Genomic DNA, 16791 nt, shown 5'->3' with positions numbered 1-16791 from the left:
AAAAAGCTGGACATGTCTGGGAAAAAACGGACGTATGGTAACCCTAGGGTTCAGTCCTGGCAGAAAACCCACTCACAACAGGGTTCACTTGCATAATGCGTATCTTTGTGTCTCCCTTTTCTCTCTTACATTCATGTGCACACGGAGCTGAAAACCGAACCTAGTTCACTAACTTCTGCCTCTCTGTCCATGTGACTCTAAGATCGTAGACCCTTTGGCCAGAGGCCGTCCATTCCGGCATCCGGATGAAGTCGATCGTCCTCGGACCCCTCACCCTGTTCTACCACCCCAGACGCCTGGAGTCCTCTCCCTGACCTCCTTCACCAGCGTGCGGTCGGGCTACACCCGTTTGCCCCGTAGGAAGCGGGAGTCTGTCGCCCACATGAGCTTCAGGGCAGCTGCGGCTATCCTCAGAGTGAGTTCTGCTTGTGAATGCGTTCCCAGCTGAGCTGCTGCCTAGTGAACCTTCCTCAGAGACTCGTCCAGAGCACCCTTATGTCCTGTCCCTTGTGTGTTCTCAAGATCTGAACTGGAGCCCTTACTCAGGTTCTCCCAGGGCTCTGCAAATGCAGTCATTTTTTCCCCCACGACACTTAATGCAAGACCATTTGCCATTGCATTCTGGGACATTTTGCAGACCCCAAAATTTTTGTTTTGATACTTTTGCAAAATGTTTTGTTTGGACAACATACGCAATGTCAATCGACATATTGCAGTGCTTTATTTTAAGTGGAATTTTAATTAAGAAGTTAAATGGTTTGAGTGAACAATGAACTGTTTTAAGCAAATCAGCGTTGAATGGCAACCCTTAACATGTGAAGATTTTTCTGATTTCATTGCATAAAAACCTAGTCATGGGTGAGTTTCTGCTGGGGCCCATTAGCAGACCTGCTCTGTACTAGAGAATAACCTGGTTTCACAGGCAATATGAGCCAGATGTGGCTCACCTTGTAGACAGAGGTGGTTGAAAATTTTCTGACAAAAGAGTTTTCCATCAGACCATGCTGATTTGACAAAATCACAACACTTTACTGGAATGTGGTGTTTTCACTGACATTTTCATGGGGCCATGAAGGAGAATGTTACATTTTGAGAAGGCCAAAATGTTTAGACAAATTTGGAGATTTTGACTTTTGGGCCCGATTTCGGATAAAACCAGATTTCAGAATCTCTCTAAATTTTCTGCAGGATGGAAAGGCCAGTTTTGATCAGCTCTAACCATCGAGTTTGGCGACACTGGCATTTTGAGCTATGTTTTTTAACATGTTCATGTACATTAATATGCAGCAAGGCAGTTAAGCTCTGGAACAGGCTTCCAAGGGAGGTTGTGAAATCCCCATCACTGGAGGTTTTCAAGAACAGGTTGGACAAACACTGTTCAGGGATGGTCTCAGTTTGCTTGGTGCTGCTTCAGCACAGGTGGCTGGACCTGGTGACCCTGGAGGTCCATTCCAGCCCCACATTTTTCTGACTCTGTGACTGAGAGTTCTAGTGTGGGCAGGACACACATTTGTTGTGTTTAGCTCGATGCTGGAGTGTGATGGCTGCACTTGCCTTTTTACTGCGTGTTCTAATCTCTGATCCAACGATGAAGGTGTTTGTGTGGCTGGTGCATAATTGGGATTCTGAGGCATGTTATGGAACCATCATTGCTTATGTACTGCTGGGTGCTGGCGGAGGTGCATGCAACACTCTGCAAACCTCCCCAACAGAGATCTGAAAAGCTGACGGCTTCCTTCTTTGGGAAATCTGTGTGCAGATTCCCGGCCATCAGGTTAATCCGCTTGGCCTTCAGCCCCAAAACTGCCTCCTGGTCCCCTGCTATAGTTTGGCAAGGTACAGCTTTACTAGTGCATTTCATCACCCAGTGTTTTGCCTTTTCCTCCATGAAAGGGACGTTCAGTTTTGGAGCCCTCGGCATCGAAACAGAGAGGCAACAAGCGGAGCTTCCTGTATCCCAGCATCCTGGATGAGGACATGGTGGATGCTGCAGATACGCTGGACTCCTCATTCTTCAGTAAGGCAAGCATGGTTCCATGATCTCCTAGCTTCACCCCCTCTCCCCTGCGGCTTTTCCTTGAGGCCGAGTCACCAGGTCTTGGACCCCCTGGGGCTGGTGATGTGAGACCCCGGACTGGCTCTGCTGAGACTCCAGTCTGTGCACGTTGATGGAAACTGGGGCTTCACTTCCCTAGCTGTGAGATTTTGATTTACACCCAGTGTAAATTTCCCCTCTCTTCCCCCCTTTTATTTTAAATCTTTCTGACACTGGTGCATGGCATCCCAGGCTATTACCTTACAGGTCCCGTGCCCCAGAGAGCTTTTACTGCTTGGGACACTGACCTTGCCTTCTATCGCCCAACACGCCCAGAGGCTACAGTCTCTATTCGCAAGCAAAGGGGGAAATACACCTTAATTATGGTCACTGGTTTCTCCCTACGTACGTCCCATCCCACAGTAGCAACACTCAGCCACATCTACGCTGCGGGGACTAGAGCAGCGTAGCTCTGGCGCGGTAGCTATGCTGGCTCAGCCTTGTCATGTAGACACAGCCCAGAGAATCCCTCCAGCAACCTAGCCACATCTGCACCACGGGCTAGGTCAGCACAGTTATGGCGCTCAGGGATCTAGACTTTCATACCCCTGAATGGTGTAGCAAAGTCAGCTTAAGCTTTAAGCGTGGCCCAGGCCTTCGGTCTGATTTAGATTGTAAGGTGTGCGAGGCTGGGACTGTTTGTACAGCACCTAGCACAAAGGAGCTTCAATCTCCGCTGGTCCTTAGACACAACTGTAATAAAAATGATTGTAATAGAGCGTCTCCAGCGCTGCAGAACCCAGATCTGCTGTAAGTTCTTGGGACAGGAACCACGGCTTTTCCTTGCCCGATTTGTAAGACCCTGTTAGTGCTTGGTGAATCAAGGATCAGATACCACGATGCTGCGCTAAGCATAAATCTCTCCATAGAATTAATGGTTGATCATCCCCCATCATCCCACAAGGCCCTGTCCTAAAGCCAGGTCTAAGCCAGGAGCAAGTCTGGTTGGAGCACCATCTGGATCACTTCTCTGTCTGAGCTAGGCCATCACCCGTGTGTCTCTGCTGTGTCCCTCACAGATAGATGCGCACGAGGAGATGTATTCCATGCCGGATGAAGTGTTCGAATCGCCACCCCTCTCAGCCGCTTACTTCCAAGGGCTTCCTCCCCTGGACGGCGCCCGATCCTCTGAGGTGGAGCAACCTGTTCTGTGAGTATCAGTTCTGGTTCGGGTTCGGGGCTGTGCCGCAGAGATTTGCCCGGTGCCCCTTAGACTGGACATGTGCTGTCCTGGATATTCTGTTCCTAGGTAGCTTCTGAGCTGGCCCATTGCACTGAATGGTGCTGGGGTGGGGAGCTGGGCTAGATATCCAGCAGGGACTTGGCCCCATCCCTTTCCCTGGCAACTCCTTTCACTTCTGGCACCACTGGCCATGCTGTGATGAGGCCTTGCATGAAAGGGAGTAAAGCATTTAACTCCACCTCTTTGAAGGGAATTGAATGAAATGCTTCTCGCTGCAGGAAGGAAGGTGTCGGGGTCTCGGTGTCGGCAGTCCCCGGTCCCAAGAGAGGCAAGCGGATCGCTTCCAAAGTGAAGCACTTCGCCTTTGACCGCAAGAAGCGATACTACGGGCTGGGGGTGGTGGGCAAGTGGCTGAACAGGACGTACCGCCGGAGCATCAGCAGCGTAGTCCAGTCTCAGTTGGAGAACACAGACAGTCACAGGTGAGGGCCGAGCTCCGGCTGGATGGGGGGGATGCGGTTATAATGGGCCGGGCTGATACTGGATCCTAGTGCTGCCCCGTATGTAAACGCTGGGCCTGGTTCTTGATGTTGGCTGGCTCCTGATTGACGCCAGGGGAGCGAGATCAGGATCGGGGCCCACGCTCAGTGGTTCCAAACATACACAGCAGGGGAGCTCTATTCGCTTAAGTTCCAGTGCCTTTGTGGGCCCCTCATCTCAGCAGATATCCTCCCAGACGAGGAGCTGCATTGGAGAGGGGGGTGGTCAGGGAAAGGGCTCTGATGACTTGACTTCCATTTTAGTGGTCATGGATGTAAAATATGCCTTGCACTGGGGTTGTGAAATGCTAACTAAGGCAATCCCAACAGCAGCTCGGCCAATGCGCCTCCGAACCCAACCTGCGTATCCCCGTCCTGATCCCCTTCTACATCTGCCCTGCCATGTCCCCGCTGTGTCGGATGTGGGCATCTCCAGCCTGCTGGTTTAATGTGAGTGAAGGTTGGCAGGGACGGAGCTGCTCAGTCTGTGACGAGCGACCCTTGTTTGTGTTTCCCTTCCCCTCCCCAGGCCGTATTTCACCTATTGGCTCACCTTCGTCCATATCATCATCACCCTGCTGGTTATCTGCACGTATGGCATCGCGCCAATCGGGTTTGCCCAGCACGTGACGGCGGAGTTAGTAAGTTTCATCGATACTGGCTGTGCCCATTTTGGGGTCTTGGTGCTGTCTAGCCTATCGGGTCCCTTGGGCTAATGACACCTCTGGCACTGCCTGTCTCTCTGGGGAATCCTGTCTCCAATACCAGGACTCCAGTAGCTGATTTAAAGCAAGTCTGTTGCCCCAGCTCTGCTGAATGCCAGCAAAATGGGGATTATCCCATGCAGGCTTAATTCTCCAGCATCTCTCTCTGCGTACAGTTAGCCAGGTGGCTCCTTTCTCTCCTAGGTACCCAGGCACTGAAAGGAAGGCAGGAATTAAGTTTCCTGGGAAGATGGCCAACACTTATTCTTTCCTGTAATCTATTTTCTCCTCTTAACCTCGCAGTCTGGAAAAAGCAGCCCCTTGTTCAGTGGGTGGTAGCACATGTTCAGACAGACTTGGATTTCTTTTGGTTTTAAATGGCCTTGGGAGTGATGGGTTACCATGTTTAGCGTCTTTGTGACTCCGTATCAAACGTGCTCAGTTTGTGAGCAACAGGAACGTCTTTCCCCCTCCCTGATCGCCCTGAAATCCAGCCTGGGATCTCGGTAGCAAGGATGGGCCAGTGGATAAAGCACTGGACTGGGACTTGGGAGACATGAGTCAAATTCCCAGCCCTGCCACTGTCTTCCTGTGTGACCTTGGGCAAGTTACCTGATCGTCTGTTTCTCCTTCTGTAAAATGAGGTAGCACTGCCCTACCTCAGAGGGGTGCTGAGAGGCTAAAATCTAATAATGATCATGAGGTGAGGCTGCACAAGTAGAAAGACTTGAAATGAAGCTGGTCTTCCCTTGCAGGCCAAGTTATTCTCTAAATTACACCTGGGCAACACAATGAAAGCTCATGTGTCGTTAAGTTCCTTCACTGTTCTATGAGCCAAAGAGAAGCCAACCTGACTCTTGGATCCCAGGCTGAGTTTGCAGGGCTGGCAATTGAAAAAATCCATCTTGTTAAACCTTGGGTGCTTTTTGCTGTGAATTACACGGTGTGACTTTTAAATGTTGTGCCCACTTGGCAGGTGCTGAGGAACAAAGGTGTGTATGAGAGTGTGAAGTACATCCAGCAGGAGAACTTCTGGATTGGCCCGGGCTCGGTAAGGGACATGTCTAGGTTGTTTTTTCCCTCTCCTCCTTGTCCCCACAGGAGACAGAGGAATTTACACTTCGGTGCAGAGGAAAGGAGAAGCGAGGTTCTGACAGCTGCTGTCCAAACGTCCCTTGCACACCGTTTTATCTAGCAGGTCAGGCCTGACCTATTGCAGCCCCGTGCTGTTCCATCTCTGGGTTCTCTCTCAACTCCCATCTGTGTTGCTGGTAACTTGTTGTGATGTGGCTCAGCCCACTGAGTGCTATAGAGTGTGACAGTTCTTGGGGTACCCTGGACTGAGAGCCACCTTGTTACCCCCTAGTCTTGCCTGGGTGTTAGCTCCTCACCCCACCAGACTTTCAGCCACTCGAGTGCTCTCCTCGAGGCTATCCCAGCCCCATCTGCCTTGCAGGATAACAGCAGGTGCACCCGAGTCCCTGGGAAGCACTCCCCTGGGATATCCAGCCCCTGACACTGGCTACTCACAGAAATCCCAGCTCCTCTGCCCCAAAGGTGTAGTGTACCCCAGTTTGCCTTTAAACCACCGCTCCTGCATAACACACAGCACTTTAATGGCACAAAAAATGGCTTGTATCAAATTGTATTGCGTTTCAGATCGACCTGATCCACCTGGGAGCCAAGTTCTCCCCTTGCATCCGCAAGGACCAGCAGGTTGAGAAGCGCATTCAAAAAGAGAGGGACCAGGAGCGTAACTCGGGCTGCTGCGTCCAAAACGACAACTCGGGCTGCATCCAGACTCAGCGAAAAGACTGTTCGGTGAGTGCGCTCGGCTGCCTATCTCCTACGGGACCAGGAAACCTCCAGGAATCCCAAGGAGAGCTGCAAGACTAATGCAGACAGGGCTTTGGGGTGGGTACAGTGCAGGGGAGGGGGTTCTTGCTGTGATGAGGTCAGGGAAGGAACCAGGAAAGATACCCGCTAGCGAAGAACCAAGAGAGTGGTGAGGCAAGGTGGGGTTTGAGTGTAAAGTGGTGCTGACCTCTGGCCTTGTCTCGTTATAAGTGAGTGGTGTTAGGAATCAGGACCTCCCTTCTGATGGGCACCGTTTGCATTTCCATCCATCTTTGTGCCTAATGCTCTCCGCAAGCTAAGACTCTTAAGTATGAACAATGCACGAAGCCCATTGTACTTGCCTTATTCTTATGCTTCTGCGTATTAACACTGCGGAGACTATTAGACACACAAATGGAAGGAAACGTAAGAGGAGCTCATCAGATGGAAAGTTCTGATTCAGTTCACGCCATCTCAGGGACCCGATGAACCTGAAAACTAAGAAACTAGACTGGATGTTTCATACCCCTGCTTTATGCAGCTAGTGGGACATACACCATATTGAATCACTTTCCATGATCACTGCAAGATTAATACCTGCCTACTATGTGGCATTTTAGATCCCCTCTAATCGTGCTTCTAATTATTAACCCACATCACTAATTTCTTAATTCCTGTACCCATTTGTGTGCTGGGTTACTCTTTTCATGGAATCTTCCATGTTCGCTGCACCAGGCATGATGAGAGAGCAGCAGGTGGTCCTTCTGACCAACTCTGCACCTGGTACTGCTCTTCCTGGCCGCGTGCTGCAGAGATGACTTGAAACCTTGTGCATCTACATGCATACTGGTGGTCTTGCACAGCAACCGGCAGTGTGCGGGGCCCTGCTCGTTTGGGTGTCATGTCACGTTGCTATGCCACCAGGGGAGGCAAATTCAGTTGCTCTCTGAAGATGTTTTCTTCAAGTTGGCCCACTGGATGGACAGCAGCTAATGTGCTAAGCAGGTTTGTGTTGGGGTCAAACGCTGGCAATGAAGTCGTGAATGACACATGCAAGAAATTAAACACTGTATCGCTTCCATTTAAATAACATGGATTATGACTAGGGGGTGCTGCCACGGATTCTAAGACTTGTGCGATGCTTAGGGGTGATTTCTTGCATCTGATTTCTTTCACTCACTTTTTAGAGAACATCCTAAATAAAACAAATTGATTTTTAATTCAATTGTTTTTTCCCAATGTGAGTCTTTTTAATGTTGTGATAGCTATCAGCTACAGGGTAGGGGAAAGGGAATTAGGGGGAGCTCACCCAGAGGACAGGAAGCATCTCACTAAAACAGCCATCCAAGAGGCGATATATGATGCCAGGATGGCTCTTCAGCCCAGGCGGGTGGGTGTTTGGTAGTGCAGAGAGGATTGTGAGGTCTGACTGAATAGACCCACGTTTGAATAAGCTGGTTTGAACACATCAAATCTGTGTATCTGTTTAACAACTAAAAAAACCCCACTCTCCAAATTCCCGTTCTCTGGAACTGCAGGAGACGTTAGCTACTTTCACAAAGTGGCCAGACTCTAACTCCCCGACGATCCTTGGCAATTCTAGCTGGAAGCGAATGTCCGGGGCTGTATGCCATCAGGACCCCAGGTATGGGCACCTTTCCAGGGAAAGTGGAGGGGACAGGACAGGATGGGTTGTTGAATAGGAATGAGGGATTGGAGGCAGGCCGTGATATGTCTCCATGTCTGCAGGGTGGCTTGGGAACCATATACCATGGGTGGAGGTGGGTGGGTCTTGGGTTCGGTATTTCCAGCTCTGCTATAAAAGGGTTGTACTAAGGGAGAATGTTCATGCCCATGGTACCTTGCATCTGAGGATCTCAAAGCACTTTTCCAAACACACGTGCTCTATTTTAAAGATAGGGAAGGAGAGATAGGTAACTGAAACAGTCTTGCCTGAGCTCTCTCAGAAAGTTGGTGTCAGCTAGAAGTAGGACCCAGAAGTCCTGACTGCCAGTTTTGTGCTGTAACCATGTCTGTCTGTTTGTCGTAATTAATGGTGAGACGGAGAGATGAATTTACCTATTGGATATTTACATTTGTGTGCACGTCACCAGGGCCTCTGGGCATGTGACACGGTACACCCAAGAGCACATTAAACTGTCTGTTAGGCAGCGCGCAGTCCCCTTCCTTGTACTGCCGCAGTCAGCCTGGACATGGTGCGTAGTAAAGTCTGACACTCCTAGACCAAAGAGAATGAAGTGGGGACTCTGCACTGAGGTGGGAGGGGAGAGAAGCTACCCAGACCCCTACGAGTGCCCGTCAAGGACTGTCAGCGAAAGGCTCTGGGCTGTCAGAGGGTCCCAGACAAAGGATGCACCAGCAAAACCCTTCCTCACTGATTGCTCCATTCCCACAGGACGTGCGAGGAGCCGGCCTCCACTCCGCCTCACGTCTGGCCAGATGACATTACCAAGTGGCCGGTAAGGAATCTCCAGGGAATATTTTGCTGTTTCCCTTCCCGTTCATCGCTGGAAATGCCCATAGCGTTCTGGGAGGGGCCTCCTGGCCTAGAAAGGCAGAGAAATAAAAGGCGCTTGTCTTTTGGCCAAGCTGGGGAATCCTTGTGACCAGAGAAGTGCTAGCTTGGAGAGAGGAAGGCCCTTGATGTAGCATACCCCAGCGTGCTGGGTCTGGGAGGTGGAACTCCGCTTTGCCCGCTGTCCATGAGCACTTGTGCCCTCAGCTGCAGGGACCAGTATGTGCATCTCTCCCATTCTCTAACCAGTTCTTCACTCTTCCTTTTAGATTTGCACCTATCAAGCCAAAAACAACCACACAGGCTTTTTGCACCTGGACTGTGAGATCAAAGGGAGACCGTGCTGTATCAGTACCAAAGGCAGGTAAGCTGCGCCCATGCTCCTCCAGGCAGCATTCCTGATGCGACTGGACCTTGCCATGCCACTGGCTAAGCTCCCTAGTCTACTCATCGCATTAGTCTTGTGTTACACGGGTAAAGGAGAGGGGAGGGAGCCGAGGGCTCATCTGAGACAACTGCTCTGGACCCAGTGGGGTAAAGGTCATTCCCACTGGCTTTGCATATCTGACTCTGTCGTTATCCCTCTGGGTACATGTAGGATGTCCATGTGCATGGAAACTGCTATTGGACTACTCTGCCCTTGGAGACCAGTGTCCTGGGGCTATGCCTTATCATACGAGGGTTTGCTTCTTCGGTTAACTTCCTTGGGATCTTTCTTGGAAAAGATGCTTCCTTCTGGGACATACCCATTGTTGGCCAGTCATTGACTTAAGGCCCCTGTAGGTCTGTTGTGATGGGCAGAGAGCCCTTCTTGGGAAAGGCAGAAAATGCCACAGTGCATCAAGCCAGGAGCTGAGAGTTTCAGCCAAACCCTTTAAATGCAGCTAGACTAGACTGAACCTGGATAGACTCCTCCATCTTAGCCCTGGGCAGAGGGGAGAATAAACAAGGATCTGGGCTTTAAGAGTGAAGGGGAAGGGATCCCTGCATGAAGTGACTGCACCTTGTCCTCCTTTGCGCTAGCTGCGAGATCACTACGCGGGAATACTGCGAGTTCATGCACGGCTACTTCCACGAGGAGGCAACTCTCTGCTCGCAGGTGAGCCGAGCCTGGGGCGCTGGGTTGGAGAAATGATGCATGTGGGGGGGCCTAACGCTCAGCCTGTGCTTTCCTGAGCTGAATGCTTTGAGCGTTGGCCAATGGTCAGGCTGGCCGTGTATCTCCATGAGACCGCGAGGTGGGGGCCAGCTGCCTTGAAGAGCTGGGCCCGCACACAGCTCGGTGGTGGCTGGGAATAAAAAGGGGTAGATTCTTGCTGGTCCCGGGCAGAGCAATCCTAGGGACGAGGGCGGGCTCTGGGAATGACAAGAGCCTGATCAATAAAGCAGCATCCGGCCCTGAAGCAGCCTGCAATGGTATCGCAGTACCTAGCAGGCAGGAAAATGCACTGCCTGGGTATCAGCTTGGGCGCCAGAGAAGCCCACTCACCCCGTATCTGTGCTGGGCACCCATGCTGCCCTGGTGCTTTGCCCCTTAACTTGTGGGAGTCACTCTCACCTCTGACCTGACCCATTCATGTTGGGGTTTTCAATGAATGTACCACGGGCAGGTCGAAGCTGCTTTGCTGGACCTGATCAATAGCCTGAGAACGTGCTTTGCGATGAGTCGGCATCACCTGTGCTTTTCCTCTCCAGCCTCTGTTCTCCCTAAAGACTCTGAGATGTGGCCGTGAGCCAGCACTGCTCGTTTCACCCTGTGGCGCTTTCCCTTCCGTTTCAGGTCCATTGCTTGGATGATGTGTGTGGCCTCCTCCCCTTCCTGAACCCAGAAATCCCCGATCAGTTCTACAGACTCTGGCTGTCCCTTTTCCTTCACGCCGGGTAAGAAGCAGGGTGGGTGGGGTGGGGATCCTCCATTCGTCCAAGAGCCTCCCTTTGCAGCTTTGCCTCTGCCTCTGGCAGGCCCAGTGATGTTCACGCAATCAAACGAAGTGCCCTGGACCAGGGATGCGACTAGCGGTTGGACAGTGGCATGTCCATTGGTTGAGCCACTCTCTCGTTACTCCCTGACGTGACAGATGCTATGGGTAAAGGGTTAATGAAGAACAGCATGAAACTGTATTTCCCCCTCCCAGCCTCCAAGAATGAAAATGTGCCTGTCCCTGCACCCAAACGGTCCCCTAGCGTCGTCCTGCAGCTGCCAATCCAGACTCCTCTGCCGGGACACCACTTGTAGGAAATGAGTTAGGTTTTGATTTAGATGAAGCCTGAGTAGCTCTAATCCCTGCTGTGAGTGGGCGATGGAGTGGGGTGAGAGGGAATGGGATAGGTGCAGGGGGTTGCAGACTAAGCATTTGTGTGTGTATTTCCATAGGATAGTTCACTGCCTGGTATCCGTGATCTTCCAGATGACAGTCCTCAGGGATTTGGAGAAGCTGGCAGGCTGGCATAGGATCTCAATCATCTTCATCCTCAGCGGCATCACTGGCAACCTGGCCAGTGCCATCTTCCTTCCATACCGGGCAGAGGTAAGGGTGCTCTGAGACTGGGGGTTTTGCCACTGTCTCTCTAGCCCTGCCAGCTTTCGGCACTCTCGCCATCAGAGGCAAAGATCAGAGAGATGGGGCTGTGTAAGTACCCAGCCAGAGATCTAGGGCCTTGCGGGGGAGTGACCATTAACAGCGTTGTTTAGTGCGGCTGCAAGGTGCTGGTTTGACGTCCCTGTGGGCTGAAGCCCTCTAGCTATCCACAGAGCAGGTACAGCACAGGCTCCAAGTGCACCAGCTGCCCCGCTCTGCCCTGTCGATGGGCCTCAGGCTGCCCCTTCTCTGGGGACCAGCTGTGAGGGTGAAAAAGCCAGGTCAGGCCTTGGCCTCCCTGCTCAGGCTACGAGTCCGAAACACATGGAATAACCCGGAGACCCAGCAATGGTTTAATGTGCGGGAACTGCCTGGCGGCTCTGCGTGGCAGGTCCCACGTACACTGGTCCATTCTGCCCTCCATACAGTGTGTGATGTGGGGCTGCTCTCGGGTTGGTGGCCTGAGCTCATTTAACATTCTCCCCCGTGGGCATTCAGCCAGCAGCTGTTTTCCCTCGGACCCTTTGCCCTTTCTGTGTCTGACGCTGCTCGTCACACCGCCCAGCAGCTCAGGGAAGAGCTGAGAGGGCATCTCCGTCGGCTGCTTGTAACAGGCAACTTGGCCCCCGAGCTCCTGGCCCAGACCCGGAACGTGGGCTCGGTAGCCTGTGATGCAAAGGAAATGGATAATGGGATTAGCCACCGCAGCAGGATGGAGAGAGCAGGGAGAGAATTGGTGGTAGCGGTCCAGCTTTCTCGACTGCTTAAACCGACTGCTCTAGCGCCTGAGCTGAGAAGGGAGGTTTTGGAGGGATTAATAAGTGACCCCAGTCTGCAAGGCAGCTGCTGCCTTTCGTTCATTCTTCCTCCTCGCTGCTTCCACCCCCCACTGCCCGACCTGTGGGGGGTCTCGCCACCGCACAGCCTTTTGCCCACTCAGAGGTACCTTCCTTGGAGCTGTCTGCCCATTTCCCCACAGGAAAGGGGTGATTACTATAGAGATCAGGTAAAACCACCCACACCTTCTAGGCTCCAAGCCCCTCCCTGGGTAAAGGAGAGAAGAGACAGCAGCATCCCTCTGAGCCGTGTCCTTTTACAGCCCAGTGAGCGGTGGGGGTGCTTGGCACCTCCAACTCTAGTCCTCAGCGCCCAGTGCCCCAGTTCAGGATTGGGACCCCACTGTGCTAGGTGCTGGAGGAGGCACTTACAGTCGGAGGATGATGGTTTTTAAGGATGCTCCGTAGCTATCTGCTTCGGCACTGACTTTCCAGGTGTAGCTGCCCCTCCGGGGCAAGGGAGTTTATTCTTTCTACTCGGTCATGGCAGTCGGGAGTGGGGGGAGGGGGCTTCCTGAGCTCTGAACTGCATTGGCGCATACATATGGGGACAGTCGCCCAAGGTGTGAACACCTAGGGTTATAGCTTAGACCTGGTTCCTTTTTAAAACCGGAGTCGACATTGAGTGTAGACTAGTCCAAGGTGAGCAAAGGGCATATTTCAGCTAAACCACATAAATCTTCAACTTTCTCCAGACTCTTTGCTAGTGGGGATCGGGCCTTGATTTCTCTCATCAGTCATAATCCAGGAGTCCTAGGTAGAGTAGCCTGATTAAAGAGAGAGAGTCCAATAAAGTTTTCAGTCTGAGTTGCGACTGATCCGTGTGTCCCGTTTACTTCCCTGATGCACTGGGGGTGCAGCCTGGCCCTAATCCACTTCTGTCTCATGTGCAGGGTTTGCACGTGCCACGCCGTCCCATGTACACGCACGTGAGCGTGCATGCACCCTGCGGGTTTATGCACCAGGCAGATGGCTAATCTGTCAGCAGTATTCTGATGGGCTTTGCATTAGATCACACACACGTAATCCCTTTGATTGGGTCTCAGGGTGATTGTTTGAGTTAGCCTGCGGGGCGGGATGGAGGCCGAGCTTGCTGTGGGATGGCTGCTGAGTCACCAAAAGTACTGACTTCTCTGGAAACCAGAGTACTGAACTCTTCTTTTCTATGGCCACTTCCCAGCAGGTCTGAGCAGCCCCAGGCACCAGGGCTCTTGTCCCAAGCCGCCAATGGGAGCGTTAGGTTAATTCTTCCTTCCCCGTCCTCGCTGTTCCCCTGCTTCACCTCTGTCATCCCCACCCCTCTGGTGTGCAGAGTAGGGGGAGCGTGCTGGTCAGTCCCCTTTGCTGGGTCTCTTCCTGTCTCACCCACCTGCACCAGTAACAGGTTCTGCCCTTGGCTGAATCAGGAGCCAGAACAGAATCCAACTCACCCTCCCGTGGCTGTTTGCTGCCTGTGATAAATTACAGGCGTCTTGAGAAAACTGATCGCTGTGCTAGCTGGATGCACCAAAAGCTGTCTGGAGCACCATTGGCTTGAGCTGGATATTTGTCTTTAACTCAGTGTCTCTAGCGGTAAAGCAAAAGCAAGTGACGAGACAGAGCCCTGGCCACAGGGGAGCAGTTTATCGCTGTTTCACCTCAGGATTTAAACGAAGGACAGCACGTGTCAAAATAGTTGAATGAGCCCTTGCCGGGGTTTACCTAGTCCCAGCCCTCTGTCTACACACTAGCAGACAAAGCCTGGGAGTGGAAAGAGAGGCACCAAGAGAGCAGTGACTTGCCCAAGGTCATCCAGCAAGTCAGTGGCGGAGCAGGGAATAGAGCCTGGTTCTCCTGATTCCCATGGTGCCCTAACCACTGGACCACATTGCTTTTACTCCTGTAACTGAATTAAGTTTGAGTGGGACCCACTGTAACTCCCATCTTTATCTCCCTCAGGTTGGCCCTGCTGGATCCCAGTTTGGCTTGCTGGCCTGCCTCTTTGTGGAGCTCTTTCAAAGCTGGCAGATCCTAGAGAAGCCCTGGAAGGCTTTTCTGAACCTCTTTGGGATCGTCCTCTTTCTGTTTCTGTGCGGCCTCCTGCCTTGGATCGACAATATTGCCCACATCTTCGGCTTCCTCAGCGGCCTCCTACTGTCCTTTGCCTTCCTCCCCTACATCACCTTTGGCACCGGGGACAAGTACCGCAAGCGGGCCATGATCATTGTCTCCATGCTGGTCTTTCTGGGTCTCTTTGCGTCCCTGGTGATCTGGCTCTACGTCTACCCCATCAACTGGCACTGGATCGAGTATCTCACCTGCCTGCCCTTCACCAGCAAGTTCTGCGAGAAGTATGACCTGGACCAGGTTTTGCACTGACCCCCTCAGCCTGGAGACAGGGCAGGATGGGGCAGAGGTTTTAACATGGAAAGTTGGCACCAGGTGGATTTTCTCAGTGACTGGGAAAGTGACTTCAAATCAGGGTGCAACGGAGAGGGGTGACGTTGCTGTTAAGTGCCCCAGTCCTCTTCTCGGCTGTCTAAAGCCATGCAGGATGTTCACTCAGGGCTAGGCCTGCCTCAGAGCCACAGTCTGTCCCTTAGCGCTGGTGCTGGGCAGGTGCTGTTATTTTGGGGACAAGGGGGGGAGCTGCCCTGGTTGGTCACTGCTGGATGTGGGAAGGAGTGGAGCTGAACTGACCTGGTTTGCATTTCGTCCGGCCAACGTGGGACAGATCTGTCACCCCACATTGAAAAGCCATAATCCCCAGGTGCAGCTGCTGGCCTGGGAGCCCAGCAGCCACTTCACCTGGGAAAGACTCGAACCAAATTGGGAACGTGGGAGGCTTTGGTGCTTTTGTTCCATGCTGGGAAAGGCCTCCAGTGGCAGGCCGTGCTCTGAGGTGACGGCCCTGTGCAGGGACTTGTGTTGCCGAACAGCCCCCTCCAGTGCCTCTCCCTCTCACCCTCCGTGAATCCTTCCATGGCGAAACTGCTGGATCCTTCCTTATGGGACTGAAGCCCCAAGAATGAGGCGTTTCAGGGCTTGCCTTGAAAGCACCTGAATGACACTCCTTGAGCTCCGTCAGCAAAATCTGCCTCTTTTCCTCCCCCTCTCCCCCCCGCTGCATCTCTTTCAATGGTCTCCCTTTCCTGACCTGCCCTTCCCTCCTTCTGCCTAATGGCGTGAGATCCTGTAGCCCCATCCCATCTCAGTGCCTTGCGGGTACTGTGAATCGTACTGTGAAAACGAACCCCTTTTGCAGGGGGCACTTTTTATATGCCAATATTTCTTACCTCCATAAGGCTCTAGAGAAAAACACCAGTGATCAGCCATAGCGCCTGAACCAAATGCTCACTGGTAAGAGTCCTCAAGTGGTCATTGGGAATACCTGTCATTCTAGCGGCTCCAGTCTGAATGCTGGTGCCTGGCTCAGAGGAAACTGACCGTTTTTAATGACACTGCTCAGGCTGATGCAGAGTCCCATTTCCAGTGTGGTGCATAAGGGCTAATTCTGCCCACTTACTCAAGTTGAGCAGTGCTTTGCTGTGAAAACGGCTCTGTAGCAATCAGTCTGTTTGCCTATTTAAGGTACCACTTCAGCCCAAGGAGGGGTGGTGGAATTGGGCCCTCAGCGACACTTATTTTTTCAGTCCCAATCTTCATCATCAAAGTATCCCAACCTTTTTTCTGTTTGCTCTTTAAAGTAGTAAAGGCCCCCTTTTTAAAACCATTGATGCTTGGGGATGACATGCAAGGAATAGGATTTTTGAGGCTGGAGTTTTCCTTTGTAAGCACAGAGGAGCAGACTGCATTGAAGCTGGACTTGCCTCCATCTGGCTTGCTACCGGAATCAGTGTGTTCCTAGCTAGGGCGACCAGGAAACTGTCCTAAAGATGAACTAACAGAGTAAAATGCTGCTGACAGTTCTGGGTCAGTGTGCGTGCGTTTGCTGAGGAAGGCACAAGAAGGGGGGGCATGGATTAGTTAGCAACTGTTACAGCCCCACCTTGCTTCAGACTCTTGGGGTTTCTGAATTCTCCTCTCATATGACATGACTGTCAGAGGGTGATTCTCCACTTTTGCCACAGTATTACCTCTTTCTTTTAACCCACAAGGGGGTGGAGGGGTAGATTTTTGGGTGAAAGAGGAACTGTCGGCTGTCCCTTCAGTGTCCAAATCCTGATCTTGGAAAAGAAAAAGCACCCAGAGAAATACCAAATCTTAGTTTTTTCCTTCTCTTCTAGGGCCCAAGTACAATAACTATCCAGTTAGTAAAAGCATGCCAGATACTATCCTATATGGTTCCATGCTATGTTCCTGTATATTAACTAGGCCATTCGACTCTAAGTTAACAAGTAACCCAAAGTTTAATTATCTTGTAACTAGGAGACTTTGGATCTCATGATAGAGAAATAACAATTAAGCTCTTAAGCATGGTATTCGGACCACATAGAACTGGGCTTCTGAAGTTACACTGCTGCATTACTGGCTGAGACCTTGT

At 51.8% G+C, this 16791-nt stretch overlaps 1 protein-coding gene across 2 annotated transcripts in view; it reads left to right on the top strand.

Annotated features, from left to right (window-relative positions):
• The window catches only part of RHBDF2 (rhomboid 5 homolog 2), a 78001-nt gene extending 62528 nt beyond the window's left edge, over window positions 1-15473 (top strand). For both annotated transcript variants that reach the window (XM_026654430.2, XM_026654429.2), the window contains exons 5-18: window positions 203-415; window positions 1894-2022; window positions 3115-3245; window positions 3557-3760; window positions 4347-4458; window positions 5498-5572; window positions 6181-6342; window positions 7896-8002; window positions 8774-8837; window positions 9163-9257; window positions 9917-9992; window positions 10674-10774; window positions 11268-11421; window positions 14247-15473. In XM_026654430.2, the coding sequence (XP_026510215.1) occupies window positions 203-415; window positions 1894-2022; window positions 3115-3245; window positions 3557-3760; window positions 4347-4458; window positions 5498-5572; window positions 6181-6342; window positions 7896-8002; window positions 8774-8837; window positions 9163-9257; window positions 9917-9992; window positions 10674-10774; window positions 11268-11421; window positions 14247-14666 (2043 nt within the window). In that variant the 3' untranslated portion in view covers window positions 14667-15473. The remainder of the gene's footprint in view (window positions 1-202; window positions 416-1893; window positions 2023-3114; window positions 3246-3556; window positions 3761-4346; window positions 4459-5497; window positions 5573-6180; window positions 6343-7895; window positions 8003-8773; window positions 8838-9162; window positions 9258-9916; window positions 9993-10673; window positions 10775-11267; window positions 11422-14246) is intronic.
• The last annotated feature ends 1318 nt before the right edge of the window (window positions 15474-16791 follow it).

The sequence above is a fragment of the Terrapene carolina genome, unplaced genomic scaffold (genome assembly GCF_002925995.2).
Source record: "Terrapene carolina triunguis isolate 2854851 unplaced genomic scaffold, T_m_triunguis-2.0 Scaffold192, whole genome shotgun sequence".
Lineage (NCBI taxonomy): Eukaryota > Metazoa > Chordata > Testudines > Emydidae > Terrapene > Terrapene triunguis.
This window is presented reverse-complemented; position numbering and strand designations above follow the sequence as displayed.